Source organism: Aquila chrysaetos, chromosome 3, assembly GCF_900496995.4.
Source record: "Aquila chrysaetos chrysaetos chromosome 3, bAquChr1.4, whole genome shotgun sequence".
Taxonomy (NCBI): domain Eukaryota; kingdom Metazoa; phylum Chordata; class Aves; order Accipitriformes; family Accipitridae; genus Aquila; species Aquila chrysaetos.
Window position 1 is genome coordinate 69,988,704 of NC_044006.1, and position 19,552 is coordinate 70,008,255.

A 19,552-nucleotide genomic window follows, 5' to 3' on the forward strand; every position below is an offset into this window, starting at 1 on the left:
CTGCGAAGAAAACCGGGACTGCCTTCGGCTCCCCACACGCGTCTGGGTGCGTTTCTGCCGGAGCCACGGGTGCCACGGAGCATCCCCAGGGCTGTCGGAGGAGAAACCTCTCCCCTCTGCACCCCCGGCCATCCCCGGCTGCTGTTCCTGGGCTCATCCCGGGCTGCTCCGGCTCCATCCCCGCGGGAAGCGGGCACAAATCCTGCCCCGAGCACCCAGTTACAGCCCCCGCCCGGGGGGGCTTCGACTTGGTTGGTTTGTTTGTTTTTAAGGCAACACGATTTGTTTATAAAATTGACTCGTGGCCCTTTGAAACAAATTGTTATTAACCTTCCCCTTCTGAGCGTTTCATAATCACAGATGTTAGTTTGGAGATGATATCCAAACATCCCAGGGGTACTTTTGATAGCTGCATGGGCGGGGATTGAATGCGGAGGTCGGATATTAAATCAGCGGGATACAGAATTACTTTTTTTCCACAAACCCGAGCTAGCTAAATAGTTTCCCCCTCTAACTCTGATATGCATTTCACAATAAATGGCGTGGGCATTTGCATATATAGTGCCTGGGTATGGGTTTGTATATCGCATGTACGATGTACTGCATTAACACACAGCGGAGCGGAGGAACACCTTCACTAAATCTTAGTGCTCAGACGCTTATTGAACAGAGTTACGGAAAAAATACGCTTAATTAATTACACAGAGGGGCTGGTTGGCGCCGGGAAAGTGCAGATGTATTTTTGCTCGGCCCTGAAATACTTCCCTGGGTTGGTTATTATTATTTTTATTTTTTTTTTAATGGGACTCCGCTGCTTTGGCTGGAGGCGAAGGAGCCGGACCGGCTAGCAGAGAGCTGCCTGCCAGGAAAAAAATGCTGCCAGGCGGTGGTTGACTCCAGGGCCGACCCTGCCTCTGCCCTTGCCTGCTCCTGCCCCTGCCCCGACGCAGCCGGGTTTTGGGGGGCTGGAGGCTTTGGCTTGGCTTCGGGGTTTGTGCGGTTTGGGGTTGTGGTTTTGCCTTCCCCCCTCCCCCCCCCCCCCAAAAAAAAAAAAAAAGAGGCTGCTTCAGCAAGGTGCTGCTGCTTTGCTAAAATTGCAAGAGGCGCTTGTGCGGCGGCTCTTTCTGTTAAATTAATTTTAAATTTTAAATTAACGAGGGCTAATTTAGTTGTGCTGTCCTTCCCCGAGCCAGCGGGGAGCCGCTGCCCGGGCGTGGGAGCGCTGGCTGGGCGGTGCACGGGAACCAGCAGCAGCTCAAAAGATGGCGAAAGGAGCAGCAGAGCAAGTGTCTCCGAACCTGTGCCTCTTCCCATGAAAGCTTTCCCCCCAAAATATCGGAGGCAGGTGAGGAGTGCAGCCCATGTGAGCCATTCGCTGCTCCCAGCTGAAGGCACTGCTTACCAATTGCAAATATTTTGTATTCTGCTCTGGATAAAATCCAGGCAGCAGCGAGATATTTTCTGCCCTTGCTCCAGAGACTGAACTAACTTAGAGAAGTTTCCCTGCTATTTTTTTTTTTTTACCCTAAAACTAAATACATATTCTCGCTGCTGTCACACATCTGTTTTCTGTTCCCAGCGCTTCTTGCAGGCCGGGGAAGGACAGGTGGAAACTTTGCCCCACTGCACAGTCAGGAGCAGGGCCAAAATTTCCCCTGGTGCAGGCTTAGTGACTTCTTAAGAAAATATAAAATCTTCGTGGGACTTCGCCGCCGGTGTGTAACACACCCAGGGTACCGTTTTGTCCCATCGGACAACCGGAGCTATTTTTCAATCCAGATTTAAAACTCCTCTTTAGTGCCCACCGCCACCGATTTTCTCCCTCGGGGTTATAAATCACCTGCCTCCATTAATGGAGGTGACCAATAATAATAATAAAAAAATCTCCTCAAAGGCACGTAAACTAGAAAGGCTGGAAGAATAAAGCCCGGCAGCATCCCCCGCCGCCGGTCGCGGCTCAGCCCCGGCCCCAACTTCTCCGAGCAGGTGAACCCCTCGGTGCACCATCCCAGCGGCATCTCCGCTCCTGCAGAATTGTGCCCCTTGCAGAATATATCCCAAAGCAGCAGCTTTAAAGAAATAAACTAAAATTTTAAACACGACACCCCCCCCCCCCCCCGCCCTTGGTTTTCTCTGTGAGTGCGGCTCCTGCAGCAGGAGCCGGCCCTGAGGGGGAGGCTCTGCCCCTTGCTCCCTTCTCCTCCTGCCTGCGGAAAATGGGCTGAACTATTTTGGAGCTCTTGCGCCCTTTGTTGCAGCGAGGCGGGTGAACGTTTTATTTTTGTCCAGCCCGCCCTAAAATCGTGGTACTGGCATTTTCCCGGGGACGCCAAGTATTTTACAGGGTGCTTGGTTTCGTAGCGTGGCATCGGCAATATTCCCATCACCTCTCTTCCCGAGCTCCAGGTTTACGTGTTTATCTAGCAGAGGTTTTCCAAACGCAGCCTGCCAGAGCATCACGCCACCGGGTATTTAAAGTCTTGAAAAGGTGAAACCTGTTGACAGTACGTGAGATTAAAGAGATTTTCTTTTCCGTTTTCAGATCCTTTTTAACACGACGAATGCCTTAGAGCCGGGCTCAGCTACGGCTGGCGGTTGCCCTCTCCTTCATCTAGAAATGAATCCCCCAAAGTTTCTTCATTAAGTCAAAAGGCTGATGAAACGCCTGGCTGCAAAAGCATCTCTCTCATAAATCGCCACGGAATTTAGCCCCCTGTAAATAGCAGAAACTACGAAATACTTCTAACTCGAGCTCCAGTGCTCAGAAGTGCAATCTAGAGACTATATAAACATACAGGGATATATAGTCACGAATAGCACTACTCCATTGCAACGTCTGAGTGACACGGTTTGTATTTCGTAATAAAGTGGGTTGGTGTAGGGTTTTTTTATTATTATTTAATGCAATCCTCGAGAATTGAAACACACAAAATGCAGCGAGAATGTTCACAATGTTGAGAGCACAGTTGTAAATAGAAACATTCATATTTCATCCGATTATAAATATTTGATACTGCAATTGTAAAACGCACATGTTTTATAAACTGGAGAGAAGAAAAAAAAAATCCTTTGCTTTCCTGCTAAAAGGCAATGTCATTTAATCCTGGCTCCTAAGCAGCTGATGGTTATTCACAGAATTTAAAATTACAGTTTTTATTTTATAGTTGGATTCTTTCCTTCTTTTTTTCTTTAAGTTTATACTACTATGTACAACGTGTGTCTATTATAGCTGCAAAATAAAGAGGTCTTAAGGCAAAGCGAGAAGTTTTCCCTCCACAAACAGAGTCGCAGGAGAGCCCGTTCCTGAGCAGCCGCCCACGCACACCCAGGCCCCACGCGGGACACAACCCCCCCTCCCCTCCCCCGCGTACCGTGGGGAGGGGGACACCACGCTCCGGGAGAAACGGGTTAAACGCAGCACAGCGCCTCGAAATCCCGAAAAACTCCGATTCCAAGGAGGTGTCTGCGTGGGGAGGGGAGAAACATCCACCCCCACGGTCCCACGAAGCGTCGCGCTAGCGGGGACCGCGCCGTGGGATGGGCATGAGGATGGAGAGGAAGGGGAAACTAAAAATTTTTTTTTTTTCTTTTTCTGGGGGGAGGGTAAAACGCTCCCAAATGCTTCGGGGAGGTGATGCCAGAGCGGAGCCGGGTCCCAGCCCGTGGCCGCCCCCCGCAGAGGGGGAACGGGACCGGGAGGGCGGCCCGCTGCCCCTCTCCCGGTCCCGTTCCCCCTCCGCGGGGGGCGGCCACAGGCTGAAGCCGCATCCCGGAAAGGCTCCATCTTTTCGGAGATGGGGGTTCCCAAAGTTTTCCCAACAAGTTGGGGGCGGGGGAGTGGGGGGGTGTATGGGGGGGGATGCTAATCTCATCCCTGCATCCCGCATCCACGCCTGCACTCCGCATCCACGCACGCTCGTGGGTCTCGCTGGGGTTGGTGAGGGAGTAGGGGCTCGGGAAAAGACCCCGGGCATGTTTCAGGACGGTGCTTTGAGATTTCTTTCCCTATCGTTACTTTTATATATATATTTTTTCTTTTTAAATTAAATTCTCCACGTCTATCCCCAAAGCCAGCCCCAGACACACACATCCCAAAAAAAGAGAGGAAAAAAAAAAAAAAAAAGAAAGGAAAAAAAAAAAAAGGAAAAGGGGAGGGGTGGGAGGGGAAAAAAAAAGGTAAAACTCATAGAACAAATAGGAGAACTATTTATTCGGTTCACAGTCGTGTGAAATGCAGCAATAAAAATCTTTGGACTTCAGCAAAAGTTGTTTTTAATTCTTTTTTTTTTTTTTTGAATTTCAAAAAACAGCGTCCAATGTCCATTAAAACAGCGCTTAAGTCTATAAAAATGTAACTTAAGCATTAAAAAAAAAATCATAAAGATAGCGTCTAAAATCTCCATACAACCGAGGAAAAAAAAAAAAAAACAACCGACCCAAACCCCCAAAACCAAAACCAAACAAAAAAAAAAATCAAAAAAATATTTTATAATCAGATATCTTGGATTTTTACACCACCTTACCTGTAAATTATATATACATAGAATATTGCAGAATTATATCTAATACACAATATTTTCACTATTAATGCTGGTATAATCTTTATACACTGGCCCTTATGTTTCTTTTTATTTTTTTTTTAATTAAATTATTGCATTGTATAAACTTTGACTGCAAACGGCCCCCCCCCCTCCCCTGCCTCCCCCCTCCCTCTCTCGCCCCCCCCCCCCCCCCCCCTTGGCTATTCACTGTCCGACTTGCCGTCTTTCGCCGTGGTGGAGTGGTTGTAGAGCCCCTGGGCCATGAGGTGCACTGCCAGGGAGTTCTTGCTGCCCGTCGCCTTCTTGATCTTGGCTCGTTTATTCTGGAACCAGATTTTAATCTGGGACTCGTTAAGCCCGAGCTCTTGGGCCAGGCTTTGCCGCCGCTGCTCCGTCAGGTACCGGTTCGTCTGGAACTCGGCCTTGAGTCTCTGCAGCTGCTCGGCGGTGAAGGCGGTGCGCGGCCGCTTGTCCTCCTTGTTGGGGTTCTTCTTCTTTGGTTTGCGGGAGCGGGGACCTACGGCCGGGAGAGAGGAGAAGCACCGACACCGCCACGCTCCGCTGCGGGCGGCCCCACGCCAGCCGCGGTCCCGCGTGGGGGGACGGGGGGGGGGGCAACGGGACACGCACCCACGCTCCCGCCCGCGCCCCACGCTCCGGCACCCCCCCACCACCACCACCACCACTCCCACCCTAAGAAAAACAAACCCGGCTTTGTGCCTCCTCCGCTGCCAGGGGATGCTCGGGAGGCGGCGGAACGGGAGCCGCAGCTCCCGGTACCCCCGCTCGCCGCCCGCGCCGCTCCCTCCGCATCCCCTTTCATCCCAGCCAGAAATCCAGCTACCGGCCCTTTTCGTCCCGGGGATGCCCGGCAAGCAAAGCCTGCACCAGCGGCAGCGGCACCGAGCTGAATTTTATTCCCTGAGCAGATTTTTTTTTTAAGGAAACCTCCTTTTTTTCTTTTTTTTTTTAAGGAAACCTCTTTACTTTTTTCCTTCTTTTTTTTTTCTTTTTTCTTTTTTTGGTGGGTCGTAATAAATAAAAAAAAAAAAAATGGAAATCAGCCGCCTGTTTACATTGCGAGAAGAAATCCGCCGCTTTGCTGCAGTGCCCATATGGCGCTGCACGGCCCGATCCGAATCGCCGGGATTATTCTCGGGAATATTATTCTCGGCAGCACAAGGAGCCTTTTCTGCCCGGGCCGAGCCATTGTGAGGATGTATGTTAATTAAATATTAACAAAGGAGAGCACTGGAGAACAATGGAGTAAATTCCAATTCAGCCCTGAATATTACCTCTGAGTAAGAGTTTGTTTTCAGACATTACGAACTAATTTTCAACTCGCCCTACGATCCCTCCTTCAGCTGCCCGGCTCTCCGGGTGAAAATCCTAGCTCGCCGCTTTTGTAAGAGAAACCCCCTTTTTTTTTTTTTTTTTTTTTTTTTTTTTTGCCTGGGAGCAGATCTCCTCCGTGGTGCTTCCCATGCCTTCCCCCAATGGTTTCTACCTCTTTTTTAACGAGGGTTTTACTAATCTGCCGGGGCCAGCCCCGCTCTCCCCGAGGTAGCGAAAGGACATTTTACGCCCTGGCTTTTTATTTTTAATTTTTTTTCCAATTTTTTTTATCCATAATTTCAGGAGGTTCTGCCCAAGCCCTTGCCAAGAGACGGACCCTGCCAAAGAAGTTCCCCGGCTCTTGGAAACGTCCCCCGGCCCCCCCCCCCAGAGCTGACCTGCAGCACATGGGGGGAAATTAAAAAGAAAGAAACGAAACGGCGGCCACTCCGAGGCCTCTTTTAAGGAAATAAACGATCGCGGATTGTTTTTTTGGCTAAAAAAAAAAAAAAAAATAATCAAAGCAAGGCGAGGCCTGTGGAAACCCACTCTGCCCCCACCAAAGCGGAGCGCGGGGGTATTTTCCCGGCGGGGAGAAGGGCAGCTCGCCGGGAGGATGAGCGGGGAGCCCAAAGCCAGATTTTTGTCTTTTCCTCCCTCTTTGATAAAACCCGGCAGTTGGTGAGAAATGCCCCGAGCCCGGGCTGCCCCAGCTCCTCCGCGGCGGCGGGGAGGGAGAGACCTCCCGTTTCCCCCGGCTCCGCGCATCCCCAGCCACCCTTGCAATCTGCCCGCATTTTCGGGCGATTTTTAAGCACCTCCCACGCCGCCCCCCCCCCCCCCCGGAAAAAAACCCAAACCAAACCACAACACCAAAAAGAAGAAGGAGCGGGAAAGGGGGGAGCGGGGTGGGGTCTCTTCCCCGCCGCCCTCCCGGCCCCGCCGGCGGGCGGAGGCGAGCCGGGGGGAGCCCGGGGCCGGGGGTGGGGGGGGATGCGGCGGCGGGGAGCGGGGCAGCTCTTACCTGAGGAGGGCCGGTCCGAGTACCGCGTGCAGTAAACCCAGGCGGGCCAGAGCATGGGCTGGTTCCCGGCGTTGGAGCTGGCCTGGGAGCTATCCGAGTCCGAGCTCACCGACAGGTCGCCGCCGCTCAAGCCCCGCGCTTTCAGGGCCGCCTCCAGCGCCGCGGGGTCCCCCCCCTTCTTGGCGGCGCCGTGCAGGGCCAGCCCGGCGGGGCCGCCCTCCCCCCGGCCCGGCGAGCCCGCCCCGCCGCCGGGTAGCGGAGCCCCGGGGGCCGGCGCCGCGGCGGGGCTGCGGCGGCTCTCCGCTCCGGGCCGCCGGGGTTCTCCGCCGGGGCCGCCCGCCTCCTTCCTCCGCCCGAACTCGGGCCGCAGGATGTTGTCGATGAAGAAGTTGGTGATGCGGTGCGGGTGCGGGTGGGGGTGCGGGGGGTCACCGGGGGGAAGCAGCAGCCCCCGCCGCACGCCGCCGCCGCCGCCGCCGCCGCCGCCGGGCTCCGCGTCGCCGCCGGACTCCTGCGGCTCGGCCGCCTCCTCCCGGGGGCTCCGGCCGCCCTCCTCCATGCTGCGCGGCCGGCCCCGCCGACGGCTCCGCTGCCCGCCCCGCCGCCGGCCGGGTGGCTGCCTAGCGCTTTTTGTTGTTGCTGTCGCAGTCGGTTGTTCTTTATTTTAATTTTTTTTTAATATATATATCTTTATATATATATCTATGTATATATACACGCACGCACAGGTGTCTATTTGCTTTCGTTTCTCCTGGCCGCGCCCGGCATTCAAAATCCAGAGTTTGCAAAAAAAAAAAAAAAAAAAAAAATTGAAAAAAAAATTAATGGTAATTAAAAAAAAAAAAAAGAAACAAACCCAGGGAGACGCCAAAGCCAACAGCCGAGCCTCCACACGAGTTCCAACTTTGCCAAAAATAAAAAATACACGGGCTCCGGTCCTCACGCCGCCGCTCGCCGCCTCCTGCCGCCGCTCAGCCGCTCGGTCCCGCGGCGCGCTGCCGCCTTCTCCCCCGGCCACCTCCGCCGCCGCCGAGCCTCATCCGCCGGCCCCCGCGGAGGAAAAAAAAAAAAAAAAAAAAATTAATAATAAAAATAATAATTGGGGGGGTGGAGGGGGTGGAAGGGTGGGGGGGGGTAACGGGGGAAGAAAAAAAAAAAAAAAAAAAAAAAGCCGGTGCCGGGGCGGGGGGTGGAGGCGGGCTCTCAGCAGCCGGTGTCCCGCGGAGGGCAGGGCGGTGAGGGGCGCCCCGCGGGGCTCCGGCCGGCAGCGCCTCGCCCCGCGCCGCCCCGCGCCGCCCCGCGCCCGCACATGCGGGGGCCGCCGCGGGTGGGGAGGGCGTCCCGCCCTGCCGCCCGCCCTGCGCCGCGCCGCGCCGCGCCGCGCTGCGCTACGCCCCGGCGGCCGCCACCGCCGCCGCCACCGCCACCGCCACCGCCGCCGCCGCCGCCGCCGCCGCCGCGCCCGGACACTTCCACTCCGGATTGTTGTCCTTTAGGTTTTAACGGGGCCCCCGCCGGTGACGTCGCCGGCCCGGGCACTTCGACACGTGCCTCGGGCCAATGATAAAGCGGGCATGCGCACACGTGGTGCGGGGAGCTCCGGTAAGTGACAGCACCCACGCCCCTCCTCCCCCACCTCCCACCCACCCCCCCCCCCCCCCACACACACCCCCAAAGCCGGGCCCCGGCCGGCCGCGGGGATACGCGTGGGGGAGTGGGAGAGAGGGGGGGGGTGCCCCGCTGCGGGGCGCGCACCGCCGCCCCCCCTTTACCCCCCTGCCCCCCCCAGCGCTGGATTATTTGGGTTTTTAATTGCCCCGCTGTTTAATGGGGGGGGGGGGGCGGCATCCCACAATTCCTTGCAGAAATGCATAAATAATATTAAGCGAGCGGCGGTGATACAAAGGGGGGTCCGGGGGGGGGGGGGGGGGGGGCAGCGTGAAGGGGGCCCGGCCCGGTGCCTGCGGGCTGCCCGGGGGGGCGCGGCGCGTCCCCTCCCCGCGGCGCGGTTCGGCATCCGCGGCGGCCGTAATTGACTCGTCCTCCCCGCGGCCGGACAGGAGCCTTTCATCTCCTCTGCCTGCTCCCGAAACGGCGGCACCGCGGAGCCGTGCCCCCACCCCCCCCCCCCCCCAGAAAGCCTTCTCGTCACCCTGCGGACCCCCCCAAAATCCCTGCTGCTTTGGGACGGGAAAACCGCCTCGGCTGTTTTGCCTTTTGTCTTTAGGGAGAAACCCCCCGGAACAAAATTAGGGAGCGAAGTGCGGCTGGATGGCCGAGGGGGTGGGGGGGCCGAGCCGGTTGGGGGGCGCGGATCCTCCGCGGGGCGCGCAGGAGGGGGGGGGCGAGGAGGCGAGCGCGGGGTCCTTCCCCCGCAGCCGGCCCCGTTTTCCCTCCCCGGGGCCCGGCGGGTGTCACCGCCCCGACGGGACGCACGGCGAGGGGCTGCGCGGCCCCGCCGAGGGCCGAGCCAGGGCCGGGCCGGGGGCGGCTCGGCTCCGGTGGCCGCCGTACCCCGAGCCCCGGGTGTCCCCGCTAAGTGACATTTTCATCTGGAGGAGGCTTCCCTGCGGGTGACACGGAGCGCTGCCTGCCTTGAAGGGAGAGGGGCAGCGAGCCCTTCCTCTCCTCTTCTTCTTTTCCTTTTTCTTTCCCTTTAACCTTTCATTTTTCTTTCATTTTAAATTCATTTCCCCCTTTCCTTTGTATTTCGCAGCGAGGCGGGTCCATCGGCGAAGACCAGCGCTAGCTGATCCAAAGTTGTTTTGCTCAAACAAGCACCTAGAGGTTAATTTCTTCAAGCGCCCCATGAAAAGCGATTAGCCTGTCTCCCAAGAAGTATTTTCTAATTACTTGGAAGCTCTCGCTTTGCTACTACCCCATAATTAAACGTGTTCAAGGTGCTGCACTTCAAATATTTCGCTCCCGGGCGGACCCGAGTTACCGATAAAAACTTCAAACCTCCTTGAACCCCCCGTTACCTGCCCGCTCCGCCGGGCAGGAGCTCGCCGCCGGTACCGCGGCAACGTTCCCATTCGTTATCCCGCTCCTTCGCGGGGATATGTATACCCTGCGTAGGACAGGGAGGAGAATTCCTGAGATAAACACCAAAGTAGGAGATAAACAAAGCTGTACAAAACAATTACTGCATCTGCCTGTCCTCTGACAATAATCCAGCACCTCAGGTATGCAGAGGCAGCGGGGGGGGGGGGGGGGGGGGGGGTGACGGGGTGATCTGATACCTAACCGAGGAAATCTGAATGATCTTTTTTTTTTTTCTTTTTCTTTTTTTTTTTTTTTTGTCTCCCAAGGTTATTTTTATCTGGGAGTTCAATCTCTGTAGAAACATTCCCCAGCAGCACGTTTTTCTCGCCGGTCTGCGGGCGCCCCGCCAGCGGCATCGCGGCGTGCGGGGGCTTTTCCTCGGGAACCACGGCGGGTCACAGGGAGAGGTGGCTTTCTGAAAATGGGCTTTTGGCTTCGTTTGCTTCTTTGCTTTAGCCTCCCCTCGCAGCCCTGGTGCTTGCAAAAGTCACCTCTCCGCACACCAGCCAGATTTCTTTTCCCTACGCTCCCCGCGTAGTTTCGACGAGCCTCATTCCGCGCTGCCACCCATTAAAAATAGATATATTTTCCCTCCCGCAAACAGGCGTCTGTGCGGGTACAGCCCCACGCATCTCCGTGCGGACCCCCTCCCCCGCACCGTGCTTTTTCCTCCCTGCTGCTTTTTGGCACTGAGAAGTTTAAAAGCGGGATGACAACCCCGGAGCCCGGTATTGGGGAGGGAAGGAGGGAGCGGCCGGCCGACCCCCGCCCGGCTGCGGGCAGCGGGCAGGCTCCGGGGCCGGGGCCGGGCTGCGGGCAGGCTCCGGGGCCGTTCGTGCCGCTCCTCCCAGCAAAACCCTCCTTCCACCTTTTCCCCACACTGGGAAAAAGACAACCCCCGAGGCGCTGGGAAGCCAAAATGCCCAGAACAGTTGTTGGAACCCAGGGAGGGTGTGCACTCCCCCCGTCCCCCCGCACCGTCTTTCCAACGCGGGGATGACTGCCTGCAAAACGTTGGCACGCAGGAAAATTCGCCGGGTTTTCAGCCATTCCCTACATTTGGAGACAGCCCCTGCCCCTGCCGCCGGAGGAGGTCTGGCAGCGGGGCTGCCCCGCCGGGCACAGCCCGGTCCCACCACCCCATCCCCGCGGCCGCCTCCCATTTCCCTCCCGCTTCCACCCAGCATGGACTTTATTTCCAAGCGATGCCTTTTTAGGCAGCTTTTGCCAGCGCTTTGGAGCCGGTGGCTGAGGACGGAGGAGAGGGGAGAGGTCGCTGCTTCTCTCCCCCCCCCTTCCTCCGCCGGGGCTGGCCGTGCAGCAGGCGGTGTGCCAGGCACCGCCCGGCCGTGTGCGGATTCAGCCTTCTCCGGGGTCTCGCATCAGTTTGGGAGGGGGAAAACCAGCGGCCACCCCCGCCAAGCCCCAGCCAGGCTTTCCCCGGAGCCGGCGGGCCGGGACAGCTCAGCCATCAAGGTTGCATTTCCCCGATGCCGCCGGGTTTTCACTGCACCGCCGAGAACCAAAAAATTAAAAAACCCCTAAAAAAGGCCAGATTTTTCCCAATTGCCCCCTGTGCCAGGCGGGATCAAGGCCGCTTTGCGGCCGCCGGGCTCCCAGCCCGGCAGCCTGTCGTGGGGCCGGCGGCGCCCATCCACTTCAGGCGGGGAAGACTTTCCCGTCAACGGGGGTAAAAGGACGTGTTGGAAAGAGTGGCTTCCACTTTTTTTGCAGGATCGTGAAAATTTCACGACCGGCTTGCGGCGAGGGCAGAGCCCGCTGCTGCCGCGCCCGGCCCGGCCCGGGACGGGGCTCCCCGCGGAGCGGCCGCGGGCCCCGGCGTGGGGCACGGAGGATGCTCGGGAATGAACGGATGAGGTTGCATGTCACAGTCCTGACTCGGAAAGTAGCTTACGGTCACGGCTGCCGTCCGCAGCACGAGTGGCGGGGGGGGGGGGGGGTAAACTCCCCCCACCTCCCACGGGAGGGAGGATGCGCGGGTGGGGTGTGAGAGCCGGCCCCTGCCTCGCCCTGCCGCTGGCCCTGCCCTGCCTCTGCCCTCCCCCTGCCCCTGGCCCCGTCCTCCCGCTGCCCCTCTCCTGTCCCCGTCCTGCCCCGACCCTCCCCCTGAAGCCCCCCTCCCCTCCCCCTGTCCCCCTCCGAGCCCTGCCCCTGCCCCCCGCCAGGCAGCGCGCACATCTTCCCCTCCCGCTCGGCGGCTGGGGCGGCGTGCAGCCCTCACGGCCCCAATCGAAAACGATCAAATAACACTAATAAAAGCAAAAGACTTTCGCCAAAATTCGGTGGAGGGCCAGCCACAAGGTAAATGCCAGCCCAGAGACCAATTACATGATGACGGTTGGGAGAAGAGAAGAGAAAAGAAGAGAAGAGAAGAGAAGAGAAGAGAAGAGAAGAGAACAAGTAACGAGAGGAAGTGAGGGAAAAAGCGGAAAAAGAAGATAGGAGAAGGGGGAGGGGGGAAGAAAAAAAAGGAAGGAGAGGAAGGAAAGAAAGGAAAGGAAAGGAAAGGAAAGGAAAATAGAATAAAAATAATAGAATAGCAAAGAATGGAAAAGAAAGAAGAGGAGAAGAGAAGAGAAGAGAAGAGAGGGGAAGAAAAAAAAGAAAAAAAAAAAAAGGGAACAAAAGGGAAGAAAAGGGAAGAAAAGAAAAGGAAAAAGAGAGAAAGAGGAAGAATAGAAAGAAAGAAAAAGATAAAAAAAGGAAAAAGAGAGAAAGAAGAAGGAAGGAAGAAGAAAAGGAGAACAGGAAAAGGGCGAGACGAAATGACGAAACAAGAAGGGGAGAAAATGAAAAGTTGAGAAAAAGAGGGAGAAAAGAGAAAAGAAAAGAAAACAGAAAAGAAAAGAACAAGGCAAAAGAAACAAAAGAAAAGGAAGAAAAGCAAAAAGAAAAGAAATGGATAAGGATAAGAATAGGGAGAATAGAAAAAAGGAAAGGAAAGGAATAAGGATAAGGAAAGGCAAGAGGAAGGAAAGAGAAAAAAGGAAGGAAAGGAAAAAGGAAGAGAAAAAAGAACGGAAAAGGAAAGGAAAGGAAAGGAAAGGAAAGGAAAGGAAAAGAAAAGGAAAGAGAAAAGAAAAGGAAAGAAAAGAAAAGAAAAAGGGAAAGGAAGGGAAAGGAAGGAAAAGGGAAGGAAAAGAAAAGGAAAAGAAAAAAGAAAAGAAAAGATAAAAGAAAAGAAAAGATAAAAGAAAAAAGAAAAAGGAAAACCCAATGGTTTCTCAGGGCGGAGGCAGTGCTCGCTGCAGTGCGGCCCGGCACACGCAGCCCTCTGCGGCGGAGCCCTGGTCCGGTCCCCGCGGCAAGCGGGGCCTCGCCACAACACTGGGTGGCACTGGGTGGCACTGGGTGCCCGTTCCCTCCCCGGAGTGCCTGGACTTTGTTCTGCTGTGCAGTCACCTTACAAGCCCACCAGCCCGAAGCGTAGCCAGGGATGAAACTCCCAGCCCCTGCGGGAAAGTTTTTTGGCCTGTGCAAAGAAATACTTTGTGCCCCATCTTAAAAAAAACCTAAAAAATTAATAATAATAATTAAAAAAAAGCTGGGAATGAAAGCTCCTGCCTGTGTCTTTGAGTTACACCCACAGACGCTTTGTGAAGAGGCAGAAAACCGGCCCCCAGTTTCAGCCGCCTGCAGCTGTGCGGGACGTGCCCGGTTCAGCCCGGCCCGGCCCGCCTGTCCCCCCCCGAGGGACGCTCCAGCTCCGGCTCCGGCTCCGGCCCCGGCTGCGACTCCGGCTGCGCCTGCTGTCCCAGGCAGGGCGCACGTCCCCCGGCTGCGGCCGCGGCCGTCACCCGGCGCCTCTCCCGGAGGGCATCCTCCGGGGCCACCGCCGGGCTCGCGGTTCGCTCGCCCACCTGCAGCTGTGGAGGCAGAAAACCTTCAGATACGTGCAAAAATGTTTCCCTGGAACCTTTTTTATTTAATCTTCCCAACACGATGCGTCCCCCCCCTGTTTTACACGCACGCGCTACATGCAGGCGTACACGCGGCACCTCCACAAGTGTGCACACACGCGTATATCGCGACTGAGGAAACGTTTCCCCGCTTCTCCCGTGACTCGGAGGAGTTAATCCGTGCAGACACAACAGAAGCTGTTGTGACGGTAAAGTTCAGCAACTCTACACCGAGCCCAGCATTAGCAGGGGCTGGGGCGGGATGCTGGGAGCTGCTCCTGCACTTTCCACGTAGGCAGCTAATTCCCCTAAACTCCCTTGGATTTACACCTCGGCATTTACTCACAGCTGGAATAAAGCCACCGCTCTAATTAACTAGGTAATTTCCACTCCAGCTCTCCACCGGATAATCAACTTTTATGGTCTCTCGAAGGCTATTTTCCAGCTGTTGCGGACCGGGAGCCCAGCCGTGCTCACCCCGGACCGCCGCGGCTGCGGGGTTGGGTAAACCCCGAGCGGGGTGCGGGGGGGTCCCTGCCCTCCGCGGCAGAACCGGGGACCTCTGCCCTTTCCCCTTCTTGCCCGAGGCTTTCCCGCAAGCCGGGGATGGGGGGGTCCCGTCGGCCCAATTGAGGGGATGGTGCCCCGGGCTGGGGGCGGGGGGGACGGGCAGTGAAGGACAACGTCCCCCTGCAGAAAAGACGGCGAGGGCAGTGCTGGGGGTTGGGCTCGGCAGGGTTGTGGGGCCGTTTGGCTCCTCCCGATAAGGATGCCCATTTCCCCGGGGTGCCCCCCACCCCTGCCGGGGCACCGGGCTGGGCCGAGGGGCTACCCGCAGCGGCGGGGACGTGGCCCGGACACTCTGGGTACACACACAAACACACACTTCATTTTCATTTTCTAAGTGTTTCCAGGATTAAAAAAAAAAAACCAACCCCAACCCAAAACACCCCCCCAAATCAACCAACAAACAAAAACTGCTATTCTCAGCCGGGACTCCCCCGGAAGGAGAAAAAGGAGTGCTGTACGCTGGAGGCAGGACTCAGGCTGGATGCAGAGGGGACGGGGAAGATGCTCGTCCTCGCTTCTCTTTGCTCTGCGCAAAAGTTCCTCGGGGAAGAGAAGCAGCCCCGACCCCCGTCCTGCCCCGGTGCCTGCAGCTCTCCCCGTCCTCCCCCGCCCGCTCCTGGGAGCCCGACCCCCTCCCCGCACCCCCCCGCGCCCCTCCGCGGCCGCCGGGCCTGGCCGGGCCGCTCCGGTCCGCAACGCTTGAAAGACGGCGGGGAGCAGCGAGAGCCCGGCGGGGGAAGGCTGGGCCGGGGGGGGCGGCGGGGGGCGAGCTCTCCGCCCCACGGTCCCAGCACCGGCTCCGTGCGGGGCGGCTGCGGAGGAACGGAGGAGGGGCGGGGCTAGAGGGCGGCCAGGGGTGGGCAAATTCAGAACCCAAAACCTGTGAAAAAAAGAAGAGAGAAGAGGGAAAGGAAAGGAAGGAGAGAAAGGAAAAGGGGGAGGGGGGAGGGGAGAGGGGGGGAGGGAGGGGAGGGGGGGGGGGGGGGGGGGAGGGGAGGGGAGGGGGGGGGGGGGGAGGGGAGGGGGGAGGGGGCGGGGGAGGGGGGGGGGGGGGGGGGGGGGGGGGGGAGGGGGAGGGGAGGGGAGGGGAGGGGAGGGGAGGGGAGGGGGGGGAGGGGAGTGGGGGGAGGGGAGGGGAGGGGGAGGGAGGGGAGTGGGGGGAGGGGGGAGGGGGAGGGGACGGGGAGAGGAAGGACGGGAAACGGAAGGGGGAAAGGAAAGGAGAGGAAAGAGGAGGGGAGGCGCTGAGAGAGCTGGCGGGAGGCGGAGGCTCTGATGGTTTTCGTCTTTAGTATTGTATCGTTGCGTGCGGTACTGCCTTCCGGCGTGGCATGGCGTCTGTAGCAAGCAGGGGGACGTGCGGGATCTCACTTCGCTCACCCTTCTTCCCTTTCCCTTTCCCTTTCCCTTTCCCTTTCCTTTTCCCTTTCCCCCTCCCCTTTTCCACAGTTCCCCTCACTCCCTGCTCCCGCCGGTCCCTCGGGCTATCGCAAACCACCATTTGCCCACCGGAGCGCTGGAGGGGGGCGGGGGGCAGCGGACGGACGCGCAGGACGGCTGCAGCACCGCCGGCCCCCCCCCCCCCCCCCCCCCGCTGCCCTCCCCCCCCGCCGCCTCCTCCGCGCCGCCAGCGGGGAGCGCCCCCGCCTAACGGGCCGGCATCTGCTGGCGGGCGGCGGGGGGGGCTCGCCGGGCGGGACTGTGCCCGCCCACGGGGGCATCCCGTGAGATGCTCCCGCCGGCACCGGCACCGGGGCTGTGCCCGGGCGGCGTGCCTTGCCAGCCCAGCGGTGAGAGCCCGGCGCCCGGCTCCGCTCCAGTGACAAGGAGGGGGGCCGCTGGGGACCTGCCGGTTCCGCACGCAGGCCCGGGAGAATAATAAAATAAAGCCCTCCGGAACATCAAAGCCAGGTCGCGGGGCGGCAGTGACAAGGTTGTCACCTCCCTCGTCTTCCTCGCAGGGAGTTTTTCCAGGAGGTAGAAAGGGGCGAGGGCCGGCTCCAGCCCGTCCGCGGGGTATCGGGGCTGGGTGGGCTGCGGGAGCGCACGGTACCGCGGCGCTGAGCTGTTGCGCTCCGTAGGTAGAGTTCGCCTTATTCGTTATCTTTGTCCTCTAGGTTTCTTGGGTTCCCGGGATGTATTTATCTTGTCCGTCTGGGGCTGCTTCGCTAAGTCGCTGTGTAAATTGAAAGGCTTTTTTTTCCCCCTTTTCCTCCCCTCCTCAGCTCACCACCTTTTTTAATTAAAGCTTTTAACTCGCCTGGTGTTTACTGTCTTATGTAAAGTATCTAAACAAACAGACCCGGCCGAATACAAAACACCAAAAGGGAGCCGGCCCCCCATTCTTACCCTTTTATTGTCCAAAAAAAAAAAGCGCATCTCCCCATGTCATAGTTACAGTTCCAAAAGGAAATTGCTTTTATTTGTAAAGGAGGCTTTAAAAAGCAGTGACATGAAGGGGAAAAGCTCCTTAAGGGAGGAAGGTCACGGGGTTAGGGGCGAGATTAAAGAAGCGATCTTTCCACCTCGCAGGGAAAGCAGCGCCGGAGCCTCCCCAAAACCTGGGAGAGGAGCTGCTGAGGGGAGCTGGGGGGGCGGGCGGAGGGGGCAATGCTGGGGGCCGGGGCTGGAGGAGGCTGCTGGGCCCCAGGCAGTCCCTGCTCCCACACAGCTGTCAGAGAAGGGAGCGGATGCAAAGAGGTGAAATCCCTTGCTTCAACGCCCAAACCCTCACATCCTCTGTGTCATCCAGAAGGAAACATCACAGTGGGGGAAGCCGCCCCTCCACAGCTCCGGCTCAGGCGGGCGGTGGGACACGGAGGGCCGTGGGATGCAGAGGGCGATGGGTATGGGAAGCCCTACTCCCCGCTGGGGCTGGGAGAAGGAGGCTGTGCCCCCCCCCCCCCCCCCCCCCCCCCCCCCCCCCCCCCCCCCCCCCCGAGGCTGGCTGCTGCTGTCTATTTGTGGGGAGCCGAGCCGAGTGATGGGAGGTGACAGGACCACGCAAGCGATTGCCCCCAACCTTCCCTTCCCCTCTTCTGCATCCATCCATGCTGGCTGCTTTTTTTGCTGAATAACGGTCCCTGGTGAAGGCAAGTCAGTGTGAGGGATGTGGGGGAACTTCCCTTTGCTCCCCTGCAAAGGCAGCACCCTGCCTGGTCTCCGGCATAAAAAGCAGCCTGGGACTCTGGTGGTTGTCAATGCTGACAAAGGTGGCTGCATCCCCCTGCGTGCTCTCTGCCTGCCTGACCCCTTTCCCATTCCCCTGCCCCTCTGGGTGGGCACAGTCTGCTCCCCTTGCCAATCCCAAACCGGGGCTGTGCCCAGCCCTGCCCCATGCAGGAACCCAGGGCTGTTTCTGCAGGGCAGCAAGGAGAGGGAGATGCAGTCCCGGTCTCACCATGGGTGGAAAATGTCTTTTCTACTGCTGAGAGGGATGCAAACATCCCTAAGAGGGATGTAAAAATCTCTTTGCTCTAGCTGGGGTTTGGGTCCAGGACTGTCCATCTCCTGTGCTCAGGAGGTCCCTGGTAATAAGTGATCCCCACCTTGGCAAGGGAAGGTACTAGTGGTGATAATTCCTTCGCTCTTGGGGTGCTGCCAGCACGAGTGAGAGGTTGGGACATTTCTCTGCAGTCCTGGGAAGAAGTCCCAAAGGACGTGCATCTGGAAGGAGAGCCAGGGCTGGCCATGCTTCCTCCTGGGATGAGGATGGAGAGGGGACCACATCTGCCTGACCCATTCACAGTTCCAAGAGCAGCACTGTGCGGTTACGTCCTTGCCACACTGAGGCCTGAGCATGGCCAAGATGCGGATGCAGGGACATTCCCACTCGGGCTGCACGGGAAGATGTGGGATGTTTGCTGGGCGCAGTGTTCGAAGCAAACTTTAGAGAGGTGGCCACGTTCTTGCCGTGACACTGAGCAGACCGCTTTGTCCCTCCATGCCTGTAGGGAGAGGATGCTCACACACCATCTCTCCCACCCTTTCCTGGGGTTCCAGGGCTCTGTGACATTTGGGTGGTGTGTATCCAGTGCTCTGCAGCTTCTGCTTGGCGCTGCCAGTCCCCTAACCTATTCTTGCTTTCTTCTCCAAAGTGCAGTGGCCGCATTGTCCTCGATATTTGGAGAGCTTGTGTGAGCATAGCACAAGAATGGATGTGTGGGAGGCTGCTCCTTTTCTAAAATATGTGCATTTAAATTGTCTGAGGGAATTACTGACATTAGCCTGCTTTGTTTTGGGGTTTTATTAGTGTCATTCAGTAAACATTGCCCTGCAACCTGGGTAGTGAATGCCCAGCCGTGCTCACTGGAGATGCCACTCAGCGCTCTGCCTGCCACAGCAACTGCTTGAGGATAGTAAATCCATTCATGCTTTCGCTCGCAGGCGTTGGAGCTGCATTGGCTTGTGCAGAGGTGGCTCCTGTGCCCCTCTGAGGCTGGGTCACAGCTCCCCTGACTTATGGGACTTATGTGCCATGGAGCATCTGCAAACTGTCCTGTCCTGCAGGACCCCTCCCAACGGTGTGGACTTTCCTCATTCAGGCAAACACAGTGGCTCATGTGGACCAGGAACTTGTCCTTACCTTTCTGCATCACCAGTTTTATATAAAACTACAGAATAGACCATAAAGCCTGGCACACACAACTCACCGAGAACTGACCGGGGTATCAGATACACACTGCTTCTATAAATATTTATGGAGGTACAGTCAGCCTTGGTGTGGGCAAACATGAATGTAAATAATTCCATACACTCCTAGCGTGCTACGGATGGTGCCGTGAGCAGGAATAGCGGTTCCTTGTGAAATCAGTTTAATGAATCAGTTATAATAAGAGGGAAATAATCCTAGCAGTATTATTATGCCCAATAGCAGGAGTGTTGCGATGATGGCTGGGTTATCCAGAGAGCCTCTGCTTGGGAGCATGGGGCCTTCCACAAGCTTCCCAGTGGAGGAAGATGAAGATGAAGAAGATGAAGAACCACCAGAGGAGAGACGTGGGCGCAGGGTGACAGAAATAAGAAAGAAAGAGTTGGGTTTTCCTGGCTGTTACACAAAAGGGTGCTGTGACATTAACTGGGATGGTGGCTGTCGGGGCGGGGAGAGGCACCCTGGG

At 57.5% G+C, this 19,552-nt stretch overlaps 1 protein-coding gene across 1 annotated transcript; it reads right to left on the bottom strand.

Moving 5' to 3' along the window:
- Nucleotides 1-4,741: 4,741 nt before the first annotated feature.
- EN2 (engrailed homeobox 2) lies at nucleotides 4,742-7,459 on the bottom strand. Its single transcript, XM_030009744.1, has 2 exons — nucleotides 6,901-7,459; nucleotides 4,742-5,058 (listed from the first exon to the last, which is right to left on the bottom strand). Exons 1-2 carry the CDS (start codon nucleotides 7,457-7,459, stop codon nucleotides 4,742-4,744), a joined length of 876 nt encoding a protein of 291 aa, XP_029865604.1.
- Between the last annotated feature and the right edge of the window lie 12,093 nt (nucleotides 7,460-19,552).